The 26,152-nt window shown below is 51.4% G+C and overlaps 2 protein-coding genes across 3 annotated transcripts; both read right to left on the bottom strand.

Moving 5' to 3' along the window:
* Nucleotides 1–296: 296 nt before the first annotated feature.
* CPN2 (carboxypeptidase N subunit 2) lies at nt 297–9,628 on the bottom strand. The gene is made up of 2 exons (XM_086399112.1): nt 9,520–9,628; nt 297–2,219 (listed from the first exon to the last, which is right to left on the bottom strand). Exon 2 carries the CDS (start codon nt 2,214–2,216, stop codon nt 570–572), a length of 1,647 nt encoding a protein of 548 aa, XP_086255238.1. The 5' UTR covers nt 2,217–2,219; nt 9,520–9,628; the 3' UTR covers nt 297–569.
* Nucleotides 9,629–11,247: 1,619 nt separating this feature from the next.
* On the bottom strand, nt 11,248–25,815 carry LRRC15 (leucine rich repeat containing 15). 2 transcript variants are annotated; one of them, XM_086399139.1, is made up of 2 exons: nt 25,729–25,815; nt 11,248–16,900 (listed from the first exon to the last, which is right to left on the bottom strand). In XM_086399139.1, exon 2 carries the CDS (start codon nt 16,893–16,895, stop codon nt 15,141–15,143), a length of 1,755 nt encoding a protein of 584 aa, XP_086255265.1. In that variant the 5' UTR covers nt 16,896–16,900; nt 25,729–25,815; the 3' UTR covers nt 11,248–15,140. The 2 variants fall into 2 exon arrangements, with proteins under 2 accessions (XP_086255265.1, XP_086255254.1); XM_086399128.1 differs by lacking the exon at nt 25,729–25,815 and adding an exon at nt 17,036–17,642.
* Nucleotides 25,816–26,152: the final 337 nt, after the last annotated feature.

The raw sequence follows: 26,152 nt of genomic DNA on the forward strand, positions 1-26,152 counted from the left end.
TGTCCGTAGGTCTGTTCTCTATGTCTGCATCTCCATTGCTGCCTTGCAAACAGATTCATCAGTACCATCTTTCTAGATTCCATGTATATGCATTAATCTATGACATTATATTGTAAAGCAGTTATCCTTCAATTAAAAAAAAAAAAACCCACCACGTTTCGAGGCAGAGGAGTAGAAACAGACATTGGCTCTTGAACTGGATGTCAAGAGAGGTTGGCCCCCGTTTTGGGGAAACAGAGCCTTCGTATCTCAGGGTGGAGGTGAGACAGGGGTGAGTATTAAATAACAGAAAAACATCAGGGGAGCCGCATTACTTTATTCTCCAGACCACAACGCAGCTTTGATGGGAGCTTTGCAAAGCTTGCAGAAGGTCCTGTTAGGTATCATTCTCAGAGACCAGGGTAATGAAGGAGGCTCTGGGTGGTGGAGCCGGCCACGCCCCCTCCTCCACCTTGGAGATGCAACTCCACCCCTCGCATCTGAAGAACCCGCTCAGCTCCCCTCACCATCTCTTGCCCAGTTGGGCTCAGAGGCCATCTGCCTAGGGTCCTGGTCCATCTGCCCTGCACCTATGGCTCCCCTGCCAGAGCCTCAATGGACACAGTGACCCTCACAGAGCCACAGCTGGACTTCAAGTCCCACTCCTGACTGGCATTGATGGGTAGTCCTGGGGAGCCCGATACCTGCCTGGGGGACAGCTGGACGTTCAGCCAGCGACACCGGGCCTTGTCACAGGCCAGCACCACGGTTCCCTCGGGATTGCTGTAGGTGCACCGGCTCCTGGCCGCCCTTTCCTCCGCAACCAGATCCCAGGCGCCCCCTGGCTCCCTGTCCTGTGGCCCCGGAGCAGCCTGGAAGCCCAGGTGGTCCCGGGTGATGGGGCACACCAACTGCTCTTCCTTCAGCGCGGGCACCACCTGGCCCTTGAGGTAGGCAGGGCCGGCACAGTAGGTCTGGATGTTGAAGAGCCGGTCGCTGTACTGATACAGCCAGCTAAAGAGATAGGCCAGGTGGCAGTCACACTGCCAGGGGTTCCCATACAGGGCCAGGTTGAACAGGTTGTCATTGGTGTCGAAGATGCCCTCAGGGAGCGTGGTCAGGAGATTCCTGGAGAGGCTGAGCAGCTCGAGCTTGGACAGGTTCTGGAAGAGGGCGGGGTGCAGGACCGTCAGGTTATTGCTGCTCAGGTAGAGCTTGACCAGCCCCTTGAGGCCTCTGAACACACCGGCCGGCAGATGGGTGAGGGCATTGTGCGAGAGCATGAGGGACCCAAGGCTGGTCAGGTTGGCAAAGGCTGCCTCGGGGACTGTCTCCAGCTGATTGTGGGACAGGGACAGGCTGACCAGGCCGGGGGACTGGGTGAAGAGGCCGGCAGGCAGTGTCTGCAGCGCATTGCCCTGTAGGCTCAAGAAGGTCAGGTTGGGCAAGGCCGAGAAGACAGACCCAGGCAAGTGACCGATGGCATTGTGCTGCAGCCACAGCTTCTCCAGGCAGGAGAGCTGAGCGAACACTTCTGGGGGCAGCTCGGAGATGGAGTTTCCATCTAGGAAGAGTTCCTGCAGGCTGCCCAGACGGCTGAAGAGCCCCCGGGGCAGACTTGCCAGCTGGTTGTTGCTCAGCCTCAGGGTCTGCAGGCGGCCAAGGGGGTGGAAGAGCTCCTCGGGCAGGTAGGCCAGGAGGTTCTGTGCTAGGTTGAGGGTCTTAAGACATCTCAGAGGCTGGAAAAGCCTCTGGGGCAGGGTCTGGAGCCGGTTGCCCTGCAGCTGGAGGGACTCCAGGCCATCCATGTGCTGGAACAGGCCCTCGGGCAGAGCCTCCAGCATGTTGAAATTGAGGGTGAACTTGCTCAGCGAGATCAGGTTGGAGAAGATGTCGGCGTTGAAGTTGGAGAAGTTGCCCCCCGTGATCTCCAGATCCTGGAGCCCCGGAAGGCCCCCGAAGGCATCCGGCCTGAAGTGGCACACCCGGGTGTTGAGGAAGACCACCTTGGTCAGGTTGGGGCTGCTGCTGAAGGCCCTGGAGCCCACCACAGTGAACGAGGTCTCCACAAAGATGATGTCTGTGGCATGTGGCGGGATGTCCAGTGGGACGGCGGCGAGCCCCTCATCCGAGCAGAACACCTCCCGGATGAAGCAGTCACAGCCCTGGGGGCAGGGCAGGGTGGGCCTGGCCAGGAGCAGGAGGCAGGCCCAGCACAGCCAGGCTCCGGGCAGCATCTCCTACACCCGAATTGGAAAGAAAAACAAAAGCAGCACCTTCATCGAGGGCAGGCAGCCCAGTGACCAGCACACCCATCAGAGAGCCAGGAGCCTGCTTATGCTTCTGATAGTTGTTCTCATAGGGCCTCACAGCAGCCTTGCAAGATCAGCAAGACCACAGTTCTAACCTCCTGACAGCAAGGCTGTCGCCTGTGGGTTACTGTCAGGACCTAGACCTTGGTCTCCTGGACTAGCCGTGTTCTTTCCAGATTGGAGGGAAGAGGTGGAAAGTGAAAGTGAAAAGTGAAAGTGAAGTCGATTAAGTCACTCAGTCGTGTCCGACTCTTTTCGACCCCGTGGACTGTAGCCCACCAGGCTCCTCCATCCATGGGATTCTCCAGGCAAGAATACTGGAGTGGGTTGCCATTTCCTTTCCCAGGGGATCTTCCTGACCCAGTGGTCAAACCCAGGTCTCCTGCATTTCAGGCAGATACTTTACCATCTGAGCCACCAGTGAAAAGGAAAGAGGTAGGAATAAGACCAAAAGGCATGGAAGAAGGGTATGAAAGGAGACCATGGGTACTGCAGAATTTTTAAGATAATACGTAAGATATGGGCAGATTATTCCTGAGTTGGAAATTTTTAAACCATAACTTTTCCTGAGCTTCCAAACCTCAGCACATTCCAGAACCTAATTATGAGGAGTTCTTCCCATCAGCTCTTTGCATAGCTGAGGCTGAGAGTGGCCAACGGGATATGATGGGCTCTTATCTTGAAATGAGTCTGTGTTCTCTTCAGCACTGCCGTCAAAATGCTCCCCTCACATCACCAGCACCTTGGAGCCCACAAAACTTTCCAACACTATGCGGACAAGAAGGTCCCAGAGGCGCATATTCTACAGACCCGTAGGTATTTTTTGGGGGGGGGTTTGCTTTAAATAAGGGAAGGCAACCAAGTTTATAGTTCACTAAATATACAATTTTTTGAATGCCAGTATCCATTCACAGGTCACAAATTGGTGATACAGCTTATAATCCTATTTCCCTTGCCACTCAATTTTTTTTTTTTTTTTAATGTATGAACCACTAGTTGGCATATTGACACTGAGAAATAGCACATTAAATGTTTCCAGATTTCAGGATGACTTAGGGGCTTTGGGCTCACATTCTCACATGACAAGACCAACGGGGTCTTAATTGCCTCATTATGGGGTTTGCACCACCAGGTCACTATTGCTCCCACCCACATCAACATGTAGGTGGCGCATAGTGATTCAAGTTCTGTTCATTGGAATCCCAGCTCATTCCAGTGTTCTAGCTATGTGCCCTTGGATGTCTGTTTCAACTTCCTTATCTGTAAAATGAGAACAATAACCATGTGCTAACCATGTTGGAATAATCGGAGGATTAAATGAGTGAATATAGGTAAAGATTTTAGGACAGTGTCTGAAAGTGTAATTAATAAGCTGTGTTAACTATCATTAAAGGGTGCAAACCACCATCATTACAGAAAAGATTATTTGAACACCAAAAAAAGGAGGAATAACAAAATGCCCTTTGGATAGAATATATTTAAAGACAGAAAGAAGGAAAGGCAGAAAAAAGAGAAAACCCTCACACAATATAAATCATAATTTTTTTCAGCTTACCTATCTTCAGCCAAGAGCTCAATTGGCTCCCTTTTGGGGAGCCTTGGCCCCAAGCACCAGAGAAGGCAAGAGCACCCCACTCCAGTACTCTTGCCTGGAAAATCCCAGGGATGGAGGAGCCTGGTGGGCTCCAGTCCATGGGGTCGCTAAGAGTCGGATACGACTGAGCGACTTCACTTTCACTTTTCACTTTCATGCATTGGAGAAGGAAATGGCAACCCACTCCAGTATTCTTGCCTGGAGAATCCCAGGGACAGAGGACCTAGTGGGCTGCCATCTATGGGGTCGCACAGAGTCAGACGCGACTGAAGCGACAGCAGCAGCAGCAGGCCCCAAGCACACTTTGCTGGCTGCCTCTCTGCTGCCCTCTGCTGGCTGCCTTCTCCATCACAAGATTCTGCTTGGGCCAAAGGGCTCCACAAGCAAACACAGTGCTTTCAAAAAGCCGCCTGAGACCTCTTCCCATTCAGACACTCAATAACCCTCAGTTTTCCCAGGAATTTTTCTGCCTAATCAATAGAGAAGGAACAATTTCTCCCTAAGAAAGCACATAACTCCCTGGAGGCTCCTATGTAAGCCACAGGAAGTGGATTTTATACAGAGGTTAGGAAGGTCTCTAACAGTGATGGCACCAGACTGCCACGCAGGACACACTAGGGAAAGGGACAAGCCTCCTGGTCCTATCGCCCCCACCCCCAGACCAGAGTTACAGAGCTCAGCTTTAGCCTGAGACTTATCCTCTCAAGATTGGATGCACAGAACACAAATAAGCAGCAGAGGACCTGGCTAAAGAAGGATGGGGTAGCCATGGTCGCCTCCACTCACCCACTCATATCTGCCACCTGGGCTGCCCCTCGACTCCTACACAAACCCCTGGGGATCCTCACAGAAGGCTTCCCTGACCCCAGGAAGGAGGCGCCTGGCCGCATCTTAGCAACCTAGCATGGTCCTCTGAAGAATGGATTCTCACAGCTGTCTTTTTTGTGAGAAGATAGAGTGATCGCTGTCTAGCATAGAGTCATCACTCTATGCTCAGCATCCAGCACAGTGTTGACGCACGGTGGGCTTGGCTAGAGTTTCTTGAACCAACTCCTCCACAGTTGGGATGAGCAGCGTTTAGGGCAGAACTGCCTCTCCCAGAATGGTTCCAGCCTGGAGAGAATGACCACAGCCAGGCATGAACGTGGTCCTGAGCCCTCCTGCCTACACCCCTGCCAACCAGAGGGTAAGAGAGGAGCAATCCTTGTCTGTAACATGCTGTGATGTTATCAACATGCCGGGCCTCTTCCTGCTAACCCCTTCAGTCTTTGCTTCTCAAAGGGCAGTTTCCGGGAGAAATCCCATTAGAATGGACACAAAGTCCCCAGGGACCATCTGGCCAGCTTCGTCAAGAGAGAAAGGCCAGGCTCCCAGGGGTCCACAGTGGGCCCTTGGTTAGAACCGAGATCTGGTCTCCCTGATCGCTCCTGCTGGAAGAGCTGTGACCAAAGCAGGAGGTGCCCGTGAACGAGGGGTCATGGAGAGACTGTGCCCCACCTACCCCACTCCGTGCCTCTAACTTCTAACCCACTGTAACTTGGAAATAATACCCTTTATAATTTTCCAAAAGAAGACATAACTAGAGAATTCAAGACTTGAGTCAAAACTATGGCATCAGAGGCACAGAAAATCAAGTGTAAACAAATCAGCTTAGGCTCAAGCACGGCTGGGGGAGGTGGGGGAAGCCTCTCTGATATAGGGAGCTGAGCTAAGGGGCGAATCCCATCTGCTAGCTCCTAGAGCTCTCATCATGATCCTTGGCAGATGGAGACACTCCCAGAACAGGGAAACCAGGGCTTCCAGAGCTAGAGCGACTGGGAGCTATAGTTAAGAAGTGCAGGCCAGAATCTATTCCCGTGGCCTGAGCTTTCAGCCAGGTGCTTGCAGCGACACCACAAGGCTCCTGGAACAGGCAGACCCCTCCTCACATTCCCGAGACCCACAGTGAACATAAACAAGGGACCTGGCCTACTGCCTGGTCCCTCCTCTTCCCACCCAACTCTCTCCGGTACTGTAAGTAGAGAGCCCATAGTTGCCCCAGCACCCCACAAGCCTACGGGCATGCACTTCCATGACAAGAGTCGGCTTAGGGAAGATGAAGCTGGGATGTGCCCCACATAAGCCCTGGGTCCTGGGTCCCTGCAGCAGGGTTTCAAATATGGTTGAAACCTCTGGTTGGGCATATCCCTTTGATCTTGCAAACTTCTCACTCTTTGGGGTGCCATGGTAAGAGGAGAGCCAGAACAGGGCCTCAAAAGTTTCAGGGCAAGATCCTCGTACCCCAGTCTATTGGGGCAGAAGGAAGTGGAGGATAGTAGTCACAGTGAGAACACTGATGGTTTCCAAACACTGATGATCCACTCCCAGCCCAAGACTCACTCTCACATCCCTCTAGAATGGCTAAGAGTTTGTGCTCTAATGTCAGACAGTCTGGGTTCAAATTTTATCTCCACCCCTTATTAGCTGTGTGGCCTTGGCTAAATTACTTAAACTCTCTGTGCTTCAATTTCTTTATCTTCAAAATAGCAAACTTCAACACTACCTTCCTCACGGGTTCTGAGAACTGAGTAAGAAAACGCACTGAAAGCTCCCAACCCAGAGCTAGGCACAGAAAGGACTCCCAGTGACAGGAGCTCAGGCCAGCCCCAGCTCTGGGCTGAAGTAGCCACAGGAGTCAGCTAAGGAGAAACGGATGGGATCATCCGAGCGCCTCACTGGTAGACCCAAGAGAGGCCCCTTTAAAAACTTTCTGGCTCTTTCCTCCCAGCCAGCGGAAATGGGTCACTGTTTTGTGCTTGGTTTAGTGGAGCTTGGATTCTGATGACTCTGGTCAGGATGTCCTGGACTTGGGCCCCTTCCCCAAACCACCCTTGAGAGCAGGTCACCAGGGACTTAGGAGACGGGGAACATCCCTGCCTAGGTACCTCGGAGGCTGGCACCAGAGGGGACGGTGGGGCAGCAGCCGGAAGATTCTAGCTTGTCACCTGACAAACCACCTCTGCATTTGTGCAGAGAGCAGCAAGATACCCACAAAAATGTTCCATGCTTTCAGCAAGCCACAGAAGCCTGGCTTTTTGAGGGTGGGGGATGTAACTGGCTGCAAATGGACTCTTCCCTCTTCTCAAATTGCTTTTGTGTTGGTACATTTCTGTGTCATCCACCACAAAGCCAACCCTCACTCCTTCCAGAGGGTGATGGGAGCTCAGAGCCCAGCCCAAAAAAAAAAAAAAAAAAAAGCCCCAGGGGCTTGCCCCTTGACTGGGATATCTACATCAGGGGCTGTCTCACCAACACGGTTGGATTTTGCCCTTGGGCTCCACTACATCTGGGGGCAAGAAAAAGGGCTTCCAAGGCTCATCTGGAGCCCCTGACTGCCTCACCCAGGTTCCCGGGACCCCTGTCTCCTTTGTTCTCAACCAGAGAAATAAGCCAAGTGGCTGAGGCTGGGGGACCTGGGCTGGGCTCGTGCCTCAGGCCCCTCCCCACCAACCAACCCCGCCCCCCACCCCCCAAAACACACAGTGCAGTAATCCCTCAGAGTCCCAGTTTCCATACTTGTAAATAGAGAACAGTCGTGAAAATAAAACCCACATTACATACTGTTAGGGCTATTGTGGCAATTAAATGAGATAATTGGCCATGGGTTTGTGATACTCTGATATAATAAATATATATTTGGTCTTCCTCTTGGTTCCTGGCACAGAGCTCCAGAAACCTTTGGAATATCCTGAGTAATAACAGAGAAATGTCTTTGCTATTCATAATAAGACCCTTCCACCCACACTGGAGGCTAAGTTAACGAAGTGACTCAATGGCTTCAGATTATACACAAACATATTTGCAGCAGTTATCACTGACGAACAGAATTAATTGCAGGTGATTCTCATTTTTTCCTTTTGCTTAATCATATATTTTCAACTTTAAAAAATAATAAACAGGCATCACTGTTGTCATAAGAGTGAACGTTATTAAGAAAATCATATAAAACATGAAGCATGGTTCCAAGCACACAATAGGTGCTTCCTTGATTCTTTCCTTCCTTGCAATTACATTGCAGAGACTCAATGAAATTTGTCTGTCTACTGTGTCATAGCTTCTTTTTTTTTAATTTTTAAAAATTGAAGTATAGTTGATTTACAATGTTGTACCAGTCTCTGCTGTATAGCAAAGTGGTTCAGTCAGACATATATAGATATTCTTTTTTGTATATTCTTTTCCATTATAGTTTCTTGAAGAGAATGAACATTCTGAAGTAAGAGCAGGTTGTGAACCTGGCACTTTCCTTTCCACAAATGCTCCCCATGGGCCCCACCTCTGGTCCTTGATTACATAGTCCCCTCCACTTTAGAAGGCCCACCCTGACCTTTCCCTATCGCTCCCTGTCCCCATTCTCCCCATCCTGCGGGACAGCATAAGTCACATTTCCTCTGGGAAGCCTTCCTTGCCTGTATCTCCTTTGAGTCCCCTCAGGAACTTGTCTTCTATTGACCATGAGGGTCCTTCTTCTCTGCCTTCTAGTCAGTTGCACCACCTGACTAGGAGCCTCTGGGATGGCGGTGGACAGGCAGAGGTCTTGAGATCGCAGCATCCCTTACCTGGCCGTGCACCCCAGTACCTGACTCAAAGTTGAGCACAGATAGGTGCTCAGGCCCTGGGTGCCAAATGGAACTGAATGTGTCTGCGGCTCTCGTGAGCCTGTATCTAGGGCCTTAGTCTTCATCCTGCTTCAGGGATTGGGGCGTTATTGGCACTGCGCCCTGTGTGCAAATTCTGATACCACTCCCTACTGGCTGCGTGGGATTGGGCAGTTCACTCCATTTCTCTAGGCCTCAATTTCCCACTGCCTGGTTATAGCCCATCCCTTGGTATTAAAATTAGCACTCAGTTGGATGACAATATGCTAAATTAGATGGTAAATAATAAAGCACTTAATACAGTGCAGGGTATATAATAAATGTTTGACTAAAAGGTAGCCACATGCACATTTTATTTCAACTTTATCATCCAAACCAGGACACTTCTGAGAATAAAAGAGGAGCTATTGATAATTATGGGCTTCCCTAATGGCTCAGTGGCAAAGAATCCACCTGCGATACAGGAGTCATGAGTTCTATCCCTGTGTCAGGAAGATCCCCTGGAGAAGGAAATGGTGACCCACTCCGGTATTCTTGCCTGAGAAATCCCAAGGACAGAGGAGCCTGTCAGGCTACCGTCCATGGGGTTACAAAAGAGTCAGTCACGACTTAGTGACTTTGTTGTTGCTCAGTCACTAAGCCGTGTCTGACTCTTTATGCCAGAAGGACAGACATAAGCAAGGGTGGCGTCAGGCCAAGTGGAACATGTGTCACACTACTTATCCTTCCCATTCACTGGCAGCTCCCTGAGCACAGGGACCAGATCACCCTCATCTCAGAACTCCCCTGCCACAACCTGCCTCCAGCCCCAATGCAGCACGACCCTGGCTGAGCAGCCCTCAGGGACTTCCCCTACCCTGGCACAGAGGTGCAGCCTGCCTGGAGTCGGGGATATGCTCTGAAATCTGGGACAAGTGGCCAGCCCATCTCCTGCCCCTGAGCTGGGACCCCAGATTCCTCCCATGCCCCCATGTCCCCTGTAGTCTTGTAGTGACCATACCGTGAGGGGCTGACAGGTGGCGACCAGCTGCCCTGGCTCTTCCTCTGGAGCAGAAGGGCCTCTGAGGTGGTCAGTGGTCAGCACGAACCCAGCAGCCCTGGCGCTGATCAAAGTTCCAGGCAGAGGTTCCTCCCCTCACGTGGCCTGAGCATTCCTGGAATGTCACCAGCGTCACAGGACAGCAGGAGAGAGTCTAGGCAAGGCCTCTGAAGATTACAAAACAACCCTGAACTCTTACCACGGACAGATCCTTGCTGGAGCCAAAATCCAGCCACGGTTACAGGTTTGGCATCTTTAGGACCCCAGGGGAATCCATCAGGCCCTAGAAAGTTCCCAGTAGGCTGCTCTGGGGTGAGCACTGGGATCAGGGGTTAAAACTTATATCCCTTCCTGTGCTAGACAGGCTGACCACAGCTGGGCAGCCAGCCACAGGCACCTGCAGACTCCCAGTGCCAGGAGAAATCCTAAGAGGTCTGCAGCTTTGCTGTCCTTCTGTAGCTGTTTATTGAATGCTTATGTTTCTAAACCCTTTCTGAGTTAAAACGGGGGAGTGATATAGGGAGGTGAATTTTGGCTCAGTATGGACAGGAACGCATTCACCGCTGAGATTATCCAGGGATGAAAGCAGTTGCACGAGGAGGCAGTGATTTTCTGGCCTTGAAGGTATTCATGCAGGGGCTGCAGAGCAGAGTGAGGAGAGCGTGTGAGTGTGTGTGTTCATTCGTATGCACTTGTGTGAAATCAAACAGCGGGTCTGTGCTGCTGGCAGGACCCTGGGCAGATGTGCAGGTGTGGAGGGCAGGTTTGTATTAAGAACTCCAGGCATCTTTTGGGAGATGGGAGACAGGCGCTCACTGCTCTTCCGTCGTTGGAATTCCAGGCTCCCATCTTGAGTGGGTGGGCTCAGTGGTTAGGGAGGGTGCATAAGGCCCTGTCCCAGTCATTGATAGGGTCCTGCTTTGTGAGACAGTGAATACACGACTGACCCTCGCCAGGTCCAGCCTCCTGGGACAGGGTTACACCCGGCAGAAGGGATTGAAGAGCTAAGAGAGCCCAGGAAATATGGTTTGAAGCCCTCTTCCCGGGCACGGCAGTGGGATGCAGGGACAGAGAAAAGATTACCCTTCTCATAAACCCTGGACTTGCACCAGCAACGGTGACAACTCCCGAACCTGGAGGCCTGAAAAGGTCCCAGGGACTTCTGGACACCTGGAGAGTCACCTTCACTCACAATGTGTCTTCTGAGAGCCTGGGGCTCACTGAGCCTGGGTGCTAGGCACTGTAAGAGTCCAGATGTGTGCAGGAGAGTCCTACCCATCAAAGCTAGTGTGCACCTGTGTGTGCATGAGTGTGAATGCATGTGCACTTTGATGAATGCTGAGGGAAATTCACTGCCTTTCTGAGACATAGAAGAAGCTCCAGGTTGGGAGTGGAGGCCTGGTTGTCTTGCAAGCTCAGCCACTAGTTCACTAGGTGACTATGAGAAATTCATTTCCTGTCCTGATCTTATTTTCTCCATCTATAAAATGGGTTGAGCCTATTCCTAAGGCCCCATCCAGCCATAGTGACCTCAAGACATCATTTTGATCCCACTCGCTTTCCAAAAGCCTTTCCCAGCCCTGAATATCTGGTGTCTGTGAAGAGCTGTCTGGGTCAGCCTTGCATTCGTGTGACAAGCAGAGAATCAACAGCGAGATCCCTTAGCCAAGGCGCCCATAGGAACACATGTGTCCTTAGTATACCATTTATTGTCGATTCTGTACTCCAAATCTGTTACAAGCAGCATCCAGCAAAGAAGGACCCCCCACCTCGCCCACCAGGGCTCACACTCTATAAAACCCTGGGGGCCTAGAAAGCTCTAAATACATCACCAAGCACCTGGGACTATTTGCAATGGTTCTCTAAGTGAGGCAAAATCGATTCACTTTTGAAGGCAGCATGAAGGCGATGAGTTGGTGAGAACAATCCCTCCTTGGGTGAAGAAGAAAGTTCAGACGGGGAGGAGTTTGGCCTGGAGGAGTGCCCACCCCACCCCTCTCTGAACCACAGCCATGACCTCCTCCCCAAGATCACCACTGCCTCCCCAGCAACTCCAGTTCAATTCCAACTGTGGGATCTGTGGGTTGATTTCCTTGAGTGATTCGTAGCTAAAGGCAGGCTACCGCCCATGTCTCTCTAGCAACTCCAGTTATCTTGTTATCTGTAGTTGCCTCCTCTTCATAAACTTCCTGAGTCTGGAAATGATTCCTAACACTTCACTACACAGACATCTGTGACAATGCTGTTGCCGCCCATGAAGAGTTCTGAGAACGGCGTTGTGCCTTTAAATCCTGGTGAGGAGGAAAAATATACACTCAGCCCAACAGTCCCTTGAGGAAAGCCAGTTTTTCTTTAATGGATGGATGAGTTTAACTTTTCCTGTATTTACAAAGCTTTGGATCCACACAGTACCAGGTGGGGTCGAATAGCTAAGATTACGGGGAGCAACAAGACAGTGACTCCCATTTTCCTTGGTTTAGCAATGAAAGCCTAGGACAGGCCATGAATTCTTGTATGAGCTTAAAGAGAGAAGGAACACTCACAGCCTGTTAAATCATGTTGCAGAAGCAAGAGGTTTTAGATCCTCACACGTGCACCGCTCCTGCACAGGGCTGTTGTGAGGGTTAAAAAGAAAATGCCTGCTAAGTGCTTTGAAGGGTATCTATGCAGAGTAAACATTTTTGAAAAACAGTGGTTCTAACCAGTTTTTATTATCTTTCCTCCAATATTTACCCTCCACTCCAAATGGAGAACTGACAAGGAGGACTAGAAGCCAATGAGCTATGGAGAAAAGTGAACTCAACTCTGGGGAACCAAGCAGCTCACTTCAGCCCCAAGAAGTGAGCAAATGCCAAGAGCCAAGAGCCTGTTGGAAAGGAAACTCCACCCACCTTTTCTGGCAGCTTCCTGACCAGACAACATGGTTTAGAGAGACCACATGGCCTGCCAAGGAAGAGAAGGCTCAATGGTTCCCTCCCGTCTCTGATGGAGAAAAGACCAGGGGCACTCAGAAGGTCAGGAAAAGGGTCCACCAGCCCCACCTAGGGTGCTTCCCTGGGGAGTCATCTGAGGACAGCTGCCCTCAGGCCAGCCTTTGATCTGGAGACATATGAGGTATCTTGGGCCAGAGAGGAAGATATTCCAAGGTCGTGGCCAATGCTATTAATACCCAGGGGTCTGGGCTCAGCTTGACAGGTCACACTGGATGACGAAGACTCCTTCCTTACCTTTCTGATATCTCTGGCCCACTTGTACCCTTGCACAATGACCCGCCTTACATGGAGTCCTTTGAAGAATGCAGTGCCAAATGATGCTTCCTGTCTGGAGGAGAGTAGGCCACGCTTCCCCTTTGGGGCCCAGGATCAACAAGGCAGGTCACCATTGGGAATGATGCTCAAGCCCCAAGCTCTAGGCTCATTTCTTTTTGGACCCTGGCAAACCCTGGTACATGTCTGCCAAGTACTATACATATTTTGCAAACATTTTGGAGACCCGGATTTACCTTGGTGAGATAATGTCTTTTGCCTCTAACAACATCTCTCCCAGATTTCCTGTGACAGAGAGTGAAAAGCTACAAAATGCACTAGCTCTTAACACACATCTGCTCCTGGACTCTTCGTCGGGGCCTGTCAGCACCATGCTGTTAAGGCCAAAGTGGATTTCTTATTTGTCTCGTGCAGCAGAGGGAACTAGTAAAGGCCAGTCAGGATTGATGGCAGATTTCCAAATCTGTACAGTATTGGCTTCAGCTCCTTTCTGGGAAGACACAGACACCTGAAAGTCTCCATTTCACTGTTTCTAGTTCTAAAGTGGTATACCAGTTGTCCAGAGAAAGACATGCATCGTCATGAGTGTACTTTCTTTACCACTGTGAATATGTGTGCAGCAGGAATGGTGGCCAGGGCAGGTATTCATGTGACTGCAACACTGAACCAAAGCACTCAACTGTTGTAACCAGACTACAGGCAGGGGGAAGCTTCAGAGTGGTCCCTGACCCAGTCTGACCTGTCTGTGTATCCGTGTTGCCTGCTGTGTGTGAGAATGCTGAAGTTCAGTTTCTAGCTGACTGTAATGTCTATGAAGAATTTTACCATGACCAGAAGGATTGCTGGGTTCTATTATACTTGGCTGTCCAATTAAAGGATCTCATCCCTGAGCTATTTCACTTCCCCAGATGCAGAGTGAAAATTAAAAACAGATATAGGGCATCTCATGCCCATAAAAGGCCCAAGCAGAGGAACCTCCAATGAGCAACAGACAGCTTGTTGGCAGGGTAGGGTGTGTGGTTGCATGGGCCTCTCTAGTTGAGATGCTTCTGACCTGCCCAGTCTGGGTGCCTGAAGGTCTGGCATTGAATACAATTTCCTGTTCAGGCCAGAGTATACCTACATCTTCTCCTCCACTGCTGGTAGCTGGGCCTTTGCAAGGACTGGCTGCAGGGGGAGGGCAGGCAGGGGCCTATCCTGGTCTGTGGGGAGCCAGTTTCCAGGTAAGTCCATACCATCTCCACAAGCCCCAGTCTTCTCCAGTAAAAGCCCCAGATGGAGGATCCTGGTGATGTCTCGTTTCTTGAACTGGGTACTAATCACACAGGTGTGTACAGTTTGTGAAAATCCATCAAACCTTACACTAGCATGCTCCCACTTTTCTGTATGTAGGTTACATTTCCAGAAACAGTTAGAAGAGAAAAACCTTGCAGGTGAACACAAGGATCCCCAGGTACCAGACTGCTTTCTCCATCCAATACCAATAAGCTGACTTTCATGTTTTGGGGAGGTCAGAACTTCTACATGATTTTATTCCTTAAAGGACTAAAATTTTCAAAGCAAAGTTTGCAGTTCAGAAATATTCTCTAAAGAGGCAAAACTTGTTTCACCGGTGCCTTTCTTCTTTTTCCAGATAAAAATCACAAGACAGATACTGATGATGGCTCTGTCTTCAGAAACTGAGCAGCCTCAGTTTTCCCTTTCTCTCTATCATAGCATCCTGAAAGCCAGGGCATTTGGCAGTTCTTGGAAAAGCAGCTAAAAGGTTTGAAGCCTCCTTTGAGGAGAAAAGTCACCTTGTCTTCAGGGGCAGGAAATGAAGAGAGACTTTTCATTTGAGGGGACAGGGTGGAGCCATGCCACAAACAAGATGAGCAAAGAAGGGGAATCAACTTACATAATACTTGGGAGAGGGGCTGTCCCGGTGGAGAACTATTTCCACAAAGTGGCAGGTGTGTGATAACTGTGTCTATGGAGGCCAGTGGGGGCACAGACACAGGGAAGGCACGTTTTGGAGGAGAGCTGGTGAGCTTTAGAGGAGGGGCTTTCTTGAAAGAAGCCCAGGCATGTGAATTGGGACCACCACAGGATTTTTTCCATGGCAGGTTAGATCTCCCTGGTAGTAAGAAGGTTCTGCCAGAACCTCATCTACAGGAGAACCAGGCAGGTCAGGAAAAGGTAGGGATGCCTTTCTCTAGGGGACCCGAGAGAGAGGGACAGGGGATGGTCTGTGGACCCAGAGGTGAAGGCAGCACGGTGAAATCCCAGGTCCTCTGGGGTCCCACTGTCCCCTAGCCCTTCCTCCAGCCCTCCTCTCTAACACTCATTGGGTGCCTTCATCTGCATCAGGACCGCGTGGCTCCTCTTCTTGCAGCAGCAACAGCAGATGCAGGCAGCCAGGGAGCAGGCCAGTGCAATGATGCCGATGACAATGGCGGCAATGGCCAGCCCTCTCTGGGCCTGGGGCATGTCCCCCGGGCCACGACTAATGGGGGTCTCAATGGTGGTCAGATCGGTATAGTCCTGTGAGGGGCTGGTGAAGTCAGTGGTGGAGGAGATGGAGGTGGTGTCGGGGTAGCTGGACGTGTCCGGGTATGTCGGCGTCCCTGGGTAGCTGGGCACCTTGGGGACCACTGAGCCCTGCACACTGGGGACAACAACATTGATATTGATGATGATGAGGGACTGGCCACGGACACTGGCTGGGCTGAAGCACACAGGGAGGCTGTCTGTCCCCAGCCTGGCCTTGTTGAGCAGGAGCCAATTGTGGAGCGGAAGGATGTCTGAGTCACACCTCCAGGGGTTGTCATAGAGCCGCAGCTCACACAGCTTCCCCAGGTGATCGAAGATGCCCAAGGGCAGGTTCTCCAGCTGGTTGTTCTGCAGCTGGATGGTCAACAGGTTATTGACGTTGGCGAAGAGGTTTCCGGGGAGCTGCCGAAGGCGGTTGTTCTGCAGGGAGATGTTCTGCAGGTTGACCAACATGCGGAAGATGCTTCCATCCAGCTCCTGCAGTGCATTGGTGTGGAGGGACAGCTCCCGCAGCTCCACCAGCCCGTTGAAGGCATCCGGGGAGATGTAGCTGATCTGGTTGCGGCTGAGGATCAGGACCTGAAGCTGGCTGAGGCTGCTGAAGACATTATCCGGGAGGGAGGTGATGTGGTTGTCATAGAGCCACAGCTCCCGCAGGTTGTGCATGGGTCCAAAGATGCCAGGAGACAGCTCTTTCAGGGAGTTCCCAAAGAGCGTGAGCCGGTTGAGCTGGGGCAGGTGCAGGAAGATGCCGGGGGGCAGCTGGGAGATGTGGTTGTTGGACAGGTAGAGCTTCTGGAGGTTACGGTTGTTGTGGAAGAGGCCAGGGGACAGCATTCCAATCTGGTTCTGCTGTAGGGCCAGCTCTTGGAGGTTGCTGAGCCCATCAAAACAGCCCATGGGGATGTCTGAGAGTCTGTTCTCATACAGCCGGAGGACCTGAAGGTTGCTCAGGCGCTGGAAGACCCGGGGTGAGAGGTGGGTCAGGCTGTTCTTGCCTAGATTGAGCTTGGTGAGGCCCACCAGGTGGTCAAAGACCCCATCAGGGATGTACTCCAAGTGGTTGCCATGCAGCTGCAGCTCCTTGAGGTTGCTGAAGTGGGTAAAGTGGGCCGGCTGGATCTGCACCAATTGGTTGCTGGACAGCAGGAGCGACTCGAGGTTGTCCAGGCCCTGGAAGAGGCCAACAGGCAGGATCTGGAGCTTGTTGTTGGCAAGGCTGAGGTAGCGCAGCGAGCCGAGGCTGCGGAAGGCACCGGGAGCAATGTGGGCCAGCTCGTTCTTCTCTATCCGCAGCGCGATCAGGGCCGAGATGTTAAGGAAGGGGGACTCATTGAGTTCGGTGATGTGTGTGTTGAGGATCTGCAGGCTCATGGCGTTCCAGGGCAGCGGGGTGGGCACCACCGCGATGCGTGCCCCTGTGCACTCCACCTGGGAGGCCCTGGAGCAGGTGCACTCGCTCGGGCAGCCATAGAAGGCCAAACCCGCAGCCCAGGCCTGGCAGCCCACCAGCAGAAGGAGGTAATGCTTCGGTAGCATGGCCTCTGCAAGGGGAGAGAGAGCATGCGGGTCAGGACTGCCTCACCGACACTGCCACTACTTTTAAGCCAGCATCAACCTTGGGTGCCAAACACCGGCTTGCCTTTGAACCCCATGACCACGTGCCCATCTCATGCTACCTATAGGTTGATCTGCAAGCCTCTTCATCTTCCCTGCCGGCCTTCCTACTTCCAGGCCGCTGCCCAAGCAACCTAGAGGGCTCTTCATCCTCATCCAAATCTTTCCCGCACTTCACATGCCTCCACCTTAGGATTCCGTGAGTCGGCTTTAGTCGCCCTCCAATGCCGGTGGTTTCCCCAGCCTCCTCCCCAGCCCAGCCACAGAGGCACATATGGCATCCCCTGTGACCCCGTCTGCTTCCTCACTACTCAGTAGGCTTCACAAGGGCAGGGCTGCTGGTGCCCCATCCCAACGAGTTCCTTAAGTCAGGAACAGTATCTTATCCATCTCTGTGTCCCTCTCAGTTCCTGGACTTGCTGGCTGAACATGGCTTCCTCAGGAGAAACCAATAGGAAATGAGAACAAATAAACCAGGCCTGAACCAGGCGGAAGATGCTGAGGCCATGAACACGGAGGCTGCTGGGAGGAGCTGCGGCAGCCAACAGAGTGGGACCATGCAGTGATCTGGCGGAAAAGACTGCAGGGAAGCTCAGTTTTTGCTCTCCCTGGGCCCCGCCCTGCCCCATCACCACCGGCAACAGCCTGCCCCTGTGTTAACCCTTTCACAGGTGCTTCATCAAGGTTTAATGCAAACCACCTTCCCAATAAAAGGAAATTATCCACACCACTTCCTGTCTCGCTGAAAGGACCACTGTGCATCAGCTGACATCTGGAGTCTGACTTCTGGGTACCAGTACCACTTTCCAAAAGAAACATTGAGTGGCCTTAAGTAAGTCCGAGAAAATTTAGGATGTACTCTGAGCTGAGAGGGCTTCCCTGGTGGCTCAGACAGTAAAGAATCTGCTTGCAGTGTGGTTTGATCCCGGAGTCAGGAAGATCCCCTGGAGATGGGAATGGCTACCCACTCTAGTATTCTTGTCTGGAGAATTCCATGGACAGAGGGGCCTGGCAGGTTATAGTCCAGGGGCTCACAAAGAGTTGGACACACTGAAAGGTGGTAGGTAGGCCCAAATGTTCCCTCAGACATGGTACTGATCTGAGAATGGATCCAAAGTCATGGAAGTTTTGGTATTTGAGTTCAGGCCTATAAACTGTATAGAAAGTGGAAAATGGGGCATGGGGGTGGGCCCTATGTGAATATTTAAGGACCACTAACTAGTTTATTTTTGGGGGCTCCAAAATCACTGCAGATGGTGACTGTAGCCATGAAATTAAAAGACGCTTACTCCTTGGAAGAAAAGTTATGACCCACCTAGATAGCATATTGAAAAGCAGAGACATTACTTTGCCAACAGAGGTCCGTCTAGTCAAGGCTATGGTTTTTCCTGTGGTCATGTATGGATGTGAGAGTTGCACTGTGAAGAAAGCTGAGCGCCAAAGAATTGATGCTTTGGAACTGTGGTGTTGGAGAAGACTCTTGACAGTCCCTTGGACTGCAAGGAGATCCAACCAATCCATTCTAAAGGAGATCAGCCCTGGGTGTTCTTTGGAAGGAATGATGCTAAAGCTGAAACTCCAGTACTTTGGCCACTTCATGCGAAGAGTTGACTCATTGGAAAAGACTCTGATGCTGGGAGGGATTGGGGGCAGGAGGAGAAGGGGACAACAGAGGATGAGATGGCTAGATGGCATCACTGACTCGATGGACGTGAGTCTGAGTGAACTCCGAGAGTTGGTGATGGACAGGGAGGCCTGGCGTGCTGCGATTCACGGGGTTGCAAAGAGTCAGACACAACTGAGCGACTGAACTGAACTGAACTGAACTAGTTGTTTGGGCTTCCCTGGTGGCTCAGAGGGTAAAGCGTCTGCCTGCAATGCGGGAGACTTGGGTTCAGTCCCTGGGTCAGGAAGATCCCCTGGAGAAGGAAATGGCAACCCACTCCAGTACTCTTGCCTAGAAAATCCCATGGACAGAGAAGCCTGGTAGGCTACAGTCCATGGGGTCGCTAGATCTTGAATGAAGTTTGAGGCCTCCAGGCTCAGCTTCCTCGCCCTCAGTGATGTCGATAACCACTGTCTCCACCTGAGGCCATTGTGAGGGGCAGATAGGAGAAAGGCTGTGGAGGTGATCTGTACAGCATTGTGAAAATGTGTGAGATGTGCCAAGCTCACCCACAATATGCCCTTATAACCTTGGCATTCTTAGTCAAATGATGAAGGATTTCTGTGTATGTGCAGAGCATCTGTAACTTCCATCTGAGGTTCAAAGAGGTCTTTAACTCCCAAAGGGTTAAGAACTGCTGATCATACATTCCCATCATTTTAAGGGATGTAGGAAGCAGGGAAACTGAGGCTTAAAGCCTCAAGCCAAGATCTTCAGATAGCTGATGAGAACTTTGAGTGTTAATGCAGTGCCTCTCCTTGCCTCTCCTTTTAATGAGCAAAAGCCCTGAGTCAGAGGAAAGAATTTCAAATGATGGTCTATAAGGCCATAAACTGACTGGGTAGAAAAGGTATTTCTTTGACCTCTCTTTGCTCCCCTGCACTCATGGGGTCCTGAGCTTGGTCCATAACTCAGAATAGTCCAGGCTTCCTTACCTGGAACTCAGTGCAACCCTCCCCTGTCCCCCAAAAAGTTTACTCTAGGGACAGAACCCAAGTTCATCCCACCTCAGACCTTGATTGTTGCCTTAGTCACAAACCATACAAGCCTTGACCTGCTGTGCTTTCACTTCAAAGACTCAAATAAGTATGTAAAACTGTAGAGAGAAGAAAGAAAAATAACAACTTGACTAATGAAATCAAGATGTAAAGGAAGGGGGCCAGAGTAAGCTATGGACACATTTAAAAGTATAGAACAGTCTTATGGACTCTGTGGGAGAGGGAGAGGATGGGAAGATTTGGGAGAATGGCATTGAAACATGTAAAATATCATGTATGAAACGAGATGCCAGTCCAGGTTCGATGCACGATACTGGATGCTTGGGGCTGGTGCACTGGGATGACCCAGAGGGATGGTATGGGGAGGGAGGAGGGAGGAGGGTTCAGGATGGGGAACACATGTATACCTGTGGCAGATTCATTTTGATATTTGCCAAAACTAATACAATTATGTAAAGTTTAAAAATAAAATAAAATTAATTAAAAAAAAAAAAAAGGATGAACGTGTATAGGCAAATGTCAGATCCAGAACTTGAGAGCAGAAAATTAACAGCTTAGATAAAGGGCACTGAAAAAAGTGAATTAACATCCACCCTTAGATGTTAGGGCTTTTTAACTGATGGTAACAGAGAAGGAAGGCTGCTCACAAAAGCTAATGTGATTGTAGATTGCATTAATAGAAGTGTTAAGTGTGGAACAAAGGAGGTGATTGTCTTCCTCTACACTGCCCTCATCAGTCCACATCAGCAGTGCTGTTCTCAGTTTCACCCTGAACTTGAAGAAGACCAGTAATAAACTGGTCTCCTGAAGGACTTCTGGAGAAGAGTTTGAGGAGGGTGAAGGGATGCAGACACCAGAACATCCTTGCATCCACTGAAGGAACTGTGGATGAGTAGCCAGAAGAAGAGATGTGAAGAATCTGCAAGCACTTTCTTAATATATGTCAAGGGCTAACTTGGGATAAAGAAAGCAGCCTTACTCATGTAGCCTCCAAGGTCCAAACCAGTGTGAAGAAGATATGGGGTCACATATTTCAGTTCATCACCAAAGACAGCTTGTCAGAATCAGAATGGACAAACTTATAAGGTAGTAAGCTCCTCATCACTGAGAGTGTTCAAATAGAAACTGAGCAACTACTTGGTAAGGATGCTGGAGAACAGGGTCCTACACCAGGTAGAGTATTGAGCTGGATGACAGCTGGTGTCCTGTTCATCCCCAAGAGGTTAGGATTCTAAGGCTGGGTGTCAGAGCAAGGACATGAGAGCCATCTACAAAGACAATAGTGTCTGCACTCCCAGCGAGTGGCGTTCTGCACTGCACTCCCAGTGGGTGTTCGCCCATCCCCTTGATATGTGTGAGAGAGCGATCCACTCCCTGGACTAACTTACCAAAGGCAAAGCGTCACTTCTGGTTATGAGCCATGCAGTACTCAGCTTCTATGCCCAGAATGCTTCAAAATGGTATTGTCACCCAAGTATTAAAGATTAAATTAAAGTGCCCATAACCTGGCGAGCCCAGGGCAGCCTCTCAAGTTTCCCCATCTATAAATGAGGGTGTGGGCCAAGGTACCTTCTGAGGACACATCTAAGACCTCTCTGAGTTTGTACTCCCCAGCTGGGGAGGGGCATCAAACCAGGCCCCGGAAGGGCCCAGGGCCAGGGGAGGTACCTTGTGATTTGGGAGGAGGAAGCACAAGATAATTCCTTATAGAAACAGAGGCACTGTTGTTTAAAACAGACCACACTCAGCTTGACAAATATTGCAAGAATTGGCAGATTTTCCCCCTCATAAAACCCTCCCGTCTGCAGAGCCCACCCCAGCACCACATGCAGTGGGCTCCTACTTGCCAGCACTTGTTGCAGCTGACACTGCTCCAAAGGACCTCTGGGGAGCCCACTACAAACCCAGCTGCAGAGCTTCCGGGGAGGGAGGGACCGCAGGAGCAGGGCTGGACACCGGGCAGGCCCTTAGATTTCCAGTGAGGGTGGCCTGCGTCTGTGGCAGCCTGAGGCGCTCGGGAGCCCAGCACACAGCAGCCTAATAGCCCACGCTGCCCTGCGCTGCTTGGTAGCCGTGACAAATGCCAGTTAAAGTCCCACAAAGCTACCGTAATTACACCTTCCTCCTCCAAGCAGCCAAATGCATTCTCAGTCACTGCAGCGACCAGCCCCTGTCCTTGGAGGGGGCCCAGGCTGGCATCTGCCACGGGTCCGGGGAATTCACTGAGCCCACAGTACACAGAAGGACGGACAGACAGCTCACCTGGGCACTCTGACGTGGTTCCTCCCCAGGAGAAGTGCTCGGACCCAGAGCTCTGGCTCTGGGTCGCCTTAGCAAGAACTGCCTATATGACTCATGGGCAAACACATAATTAGCCTCGAAGCCCTGGGCTTTGTTGGCTGGTGGGTTGGGACTTTGGGGTTTAATACCATCATTCACATTCCCTAAACACGAGCTTCCATGGGAGGAGACGCCTTCTTATTTCAATGCCACGGAACAAAGATTTTGGAAAGAGCCTCGGAGATGGATGAGCTACCCAGTCTTGACTCTAAGCTGGAGTGTAAGTTTAGGTGAATTCTCCAGACCTCAGTTTCCCCTCCTGTAAAGACTCCCAAGGCCCCTGGGCAGCTCTGATATCTTCAAGGACACAGAATGGAGATTTGGCCTGAAGCCCCGCCATTCCCACCGCCCCCTACAGGTTGCATTGACCCACCAGCATAGCCACCTTCTCACTGAGGCTTGAGGACCTCATATCCATCTTTTCAGGCCCACCATGTTTCAGAAGTTTTCCAGGCAGGGTAATCCCACTCGTTAACTGGTGCATTTTCACATGGCCAATAGCCATTTCATGGACTGGGGAGCTCAGAGGTGGCCTTTGGGAGGCAACCTCCTAGCCCATCTGGGGAAACTGAGCCCCAGACAGGAGATCTCTCTCCCTGGCCTGTGTCCTTCCCCCAGAGAGGCCTCTCAAAACGTGGCTTCGTGTGCACTGAATGGTGCCCCATTCACCGAGGGAGCTGTATTGTCTCTCCCTCGCTCAGCCAGCGTCAGCCTCGGTCCAGCTGCTCCTCTGTACATGGTCCACTGGATCTGAAGTCACTAAGAGGCTCACTGCATCCTAACCTCCCATCTCACTGATATGAGGTAACCACCCCCCACCCCAATCAGTATACAAACACTGTCTGGAAGTACCTGGGAAGTGTGTTTAACAGAACCAACCTCACAGCATCACATCAATGAGGATTACATGTAAAGCACTTAGACTCACTCTTGGCCCCAAATGAGTACCTACTAAATGTTACTTACAATTATTGTTCATCCACCTGCTGAGTAAAATCCGAATCTCTGGAGGCTCCACCCACAGAGCTCCTGACCCTGAGGTCTGGGATGAGTGGGTGCCCAGGACCCTGCACATTTAACAAATCCCCCAAGTGACCCTGATACAGGGGTCCACAGCCCTTACCACCACTTGAGACCTAGGTCAGCTGAGACCGCACACTCCTGATGTATGTCATTTACTGCCAAGCAGTAAAGAGAGACTGAGCCCTGGATGGGGGGAGCTAAAGGTCAGGCCACAGACCTGGTCCAGCCCCCTCTGTCGCTATTTCCTTCAGTGGTCCTTTCTCCATCCCTGTCATAAATCTGGGGCTGAACTGAGTTGAATCCAGCAGTGGAGGCTGTTTCCAGGAGCAGCACTTAGAGGGCAGGGCATCAAAGGAACCAGCGTCCTCTGAGCCCATCTGATCTAACCATCTGGTCAATGTGTAGAGAGGAAAACTAAGGTACCCAGAGGAATGAGGGGTCTTGCCTAAGGTCACATAATCAATGGAAGACTCCAGACACCCAGATCAGGGCTCTATCTAACCATAATGCTTGGTGACCCCCTGAACCTTAACATGAGGCTTTAGGATCTCATCAACCACATGTCTGGCAGCACCTGGAAGCAGAAAGAGGTGGCTTCTCTCTCTCCATCATAAAATGATCTAAGGTTTATCTACAGTCCACCCTCTAGCTGCCCAGCATGATTATTCAAGGTCAAGTGCCTCTCCCAACTTCCAGGCTGCATGGTCTGAGAGATGTTCTTCCTCAAGTCTGCCCTGATGCTTATGTTCACTCAGTTTCACCTGAGTGCCCTGGAGGAGTGCAGGGAAGGAACCAGAGGGATTGATCCCATCATCTCAATACACAGCCCCGTTCAGGACTTTACCCCCAAACACATCCTGGAACCCCAAAGGAAGAGTGCCCACATCCTCATTCCCCACCTGGTTCAATCATTGACCCCATCTCTCATGGCCCACCAAAGTCAATATACAGTTCATTTGTTTAAAGAAGAAAATGAGAAAGAAAAAGCCAGTCCTTTCCAGACCCAGGGTTAGGGGAGGTAGGGCTTCCTAAAGAGGCCAGAGCAGGGCTGTAATTAGGTTGGCAGAAGCAGCAGGAGATACTGACAAACTTGCCAGCAGACCAAAGAGATACTCCTACTTGGGGCTTTTATTTTAAAAGCCTTGGGCTACAGCCCCCTTCTCAGGGTAACACCTGGGGGGCCCAACTTTGATAAAATGGATCAGCCCCTCCTCAAAGGATCTTGAAAGAAGTTTCTAAATCCCGTGTTCCCAAAGCCCATGGAGGCAGTGAAACCAGAAGCGGGAGTCAGTCTTTGGTGGTCAGGACTCAGCGAAGCAAATTGCTATGTGTGATCACCGCCCCAGGAGCGTGCGCTGGCAGGACAGAGTTAGAACAGCTTCTGCCCCAGCTCTCCTGACTTCTCCCCATCTGGATCTACTTCCACCCACACCCCACCCCGCCCCCTTCCATTTGCTGAGCAAGCCAAGTAGTGTCTCCAGCCTTGGGAGAGCCTTCCATGTCCTGACTTTCTGCAGGGTCTGTTCAGAACCCTTCCCCCTGGCCCTGCCCTCTCTCACATACTTGTCTCCTCCCCACAGAGCCTGCCTGGCTGACTCAAGACCACAGGCAAATACTACGGTCTGGCCCTGAATGTACCCCAGATGTTCAGTCGAGGCAGAGTGTAAGAAGTGACAGCCATTAGAGAAGTTCTAAATTATGGAGGCAGTGGTGCCCACACTGGTTGAGATACGGTGATATAATCCTAAAGGAGAAGCCAGAGCATTTCAGATGGGCATCTAGCACCTTCAGTCTGAGTGATGTGTCATCCAAGAGAGAGTCCCAGCCCTCTCAGAGGTCAGGCATTTGGCCCTGGAAGTAGACTGGCACTCTCACACTCAGCATGGCTGGGAAACTCTAGAAAAGTTCTGGTTTTCCACAGTTGGTTCCTTGGCCCCACTTCTGTCTCTGTGTGTGAGCAGAGAAGCTGGTAAAGGTACAACAGTCACAGTCTTAAATGCAAACCACCCTCATCACAAATCCATCTTCAGCCCTGACTCTCTCCGCCCATAGCCATTAGCGGCCAAGGCAAGAGGGGAAAGTGGCCTAAGCCACACACAAACTTAGCATCCGGAAAAACTCTGAATCCACAGCGGAATTCCAAACTGGAATCCAAACCAGACATCAGAACATCTGCTGAAGCTGCTTTTGTAGCAACTGTGAGTCAGTCTATGAAAAGAGGACAGTTCTTGCCTGGGGAGCCCCCAGCAATCCCTGAGAGACCCAAATTCACCATGGACCACTGGTGGCCACCATAGTATGTGCTGAAGAAGAGGACCTGGGTTTGAATCATCTGAAACTTAAAAAAGAGAAAACTCTTCTCCCGATGGAGCTAGTATCCTGAAAGAGGTACACTTGATGGGTAACTGGTGTGATCATTTAGTCAACTTGCCATGCGTCTTGCCAATCTAAAACATCGTCTCAGCATCTCAGGTGGACATCAGGGATGGGTAGGACCAGTGGAGCCAGAGGCGGGTCAGGGATCAGGAGAGGCGGGCTGTGGCCCCAGGCGCCTGGGCAGCAGGGAGGCGCGTTCTGAGAGCATCCTCAGGCACCGCGCCAGCCCGGCCTCTTCTGGACTCTCTTCCCCGGGGGAGCGGGGTCAGCAGAAAGAGAGGGGGAGGGGAGCCGGGTCCTTCCAGTCCGGTAGGAGGGAAGGAGGAGGCAGGAGGCCAACCCGCCTACTTACCAGCAGCTCGGCGCCCGCCCGCCTGCTTGCCGTCGACCAGAGGGAGCCGGAGAGGAGGACGTGGGGCGGCTCAAGGCTGCAGCATGAGTGCGGCTCCCGGGTCCTCCGCGTATTTAAGGGCTGCCTGGCGTGAGTCACCGCCAGGGGCAGTGTCGGCGCGGTGGCAGGGAGGGGCGCGCGCCACTGCAGCGCCCGACGTGCGAGGACAGCCGTGCGGCATCCCCCGGGGAGGCAAGCCTGCAGCGCTCAGGGGAAGGGGTTTCCTTCTGCCAGATTTTGTGATATTTTTTTGACCCGGGAACCGGGGTGGGAAGGGAGCGTTGTTTGTTTTTTTGAACACGTTTGCCTCTTGTCTGTTTTTCTCCAGTGTTTCTTTTGGACTCTCAATGGCATTGGCTGCTGCGGTTCTAAGAAAGGGCTGTGG

The sequence above is a fragment of the Bos grunniens genome, chromosome 1 (assembly GCF_055505025.1).
Source record: "Bos grunniens cultivar Pamir isolate PY7600 chromosome 1, Bosgru_T2T1.0, whole genome shotgun sequence".
Lineage (NCBI taxonomy): Eukaryota > Metazoa > Chordata > Mammalia > Artiodactyla > Bovidae > Bos > Bos grunniens.

Bases quoted from the DNA above. Each gene is read 5' to 3' on its own strand.
- CPN2 (XM_086399112.1), bottom strand. From the start codon at position 2,216: ATGCTGCCCGGAGCCTGGCTGTGCTGGGCCTGCCTCCTGCTCCTGGCC.
- LRRC15 (XM_086399128.1), bottom strand. From the start codon at position 17,129: ATGAGGATGAAGAGCCCTCTAGGTTGCTTGGGCAGCGGCCTGGAAGTA. The intron at 16,901-17,035 runs GTAGCATGAGAT...CTCCCCTTGCAG, and splicing joins GCTTGCAGATCAACCTATAG to AGGCCATGCTACCGAAGCAT.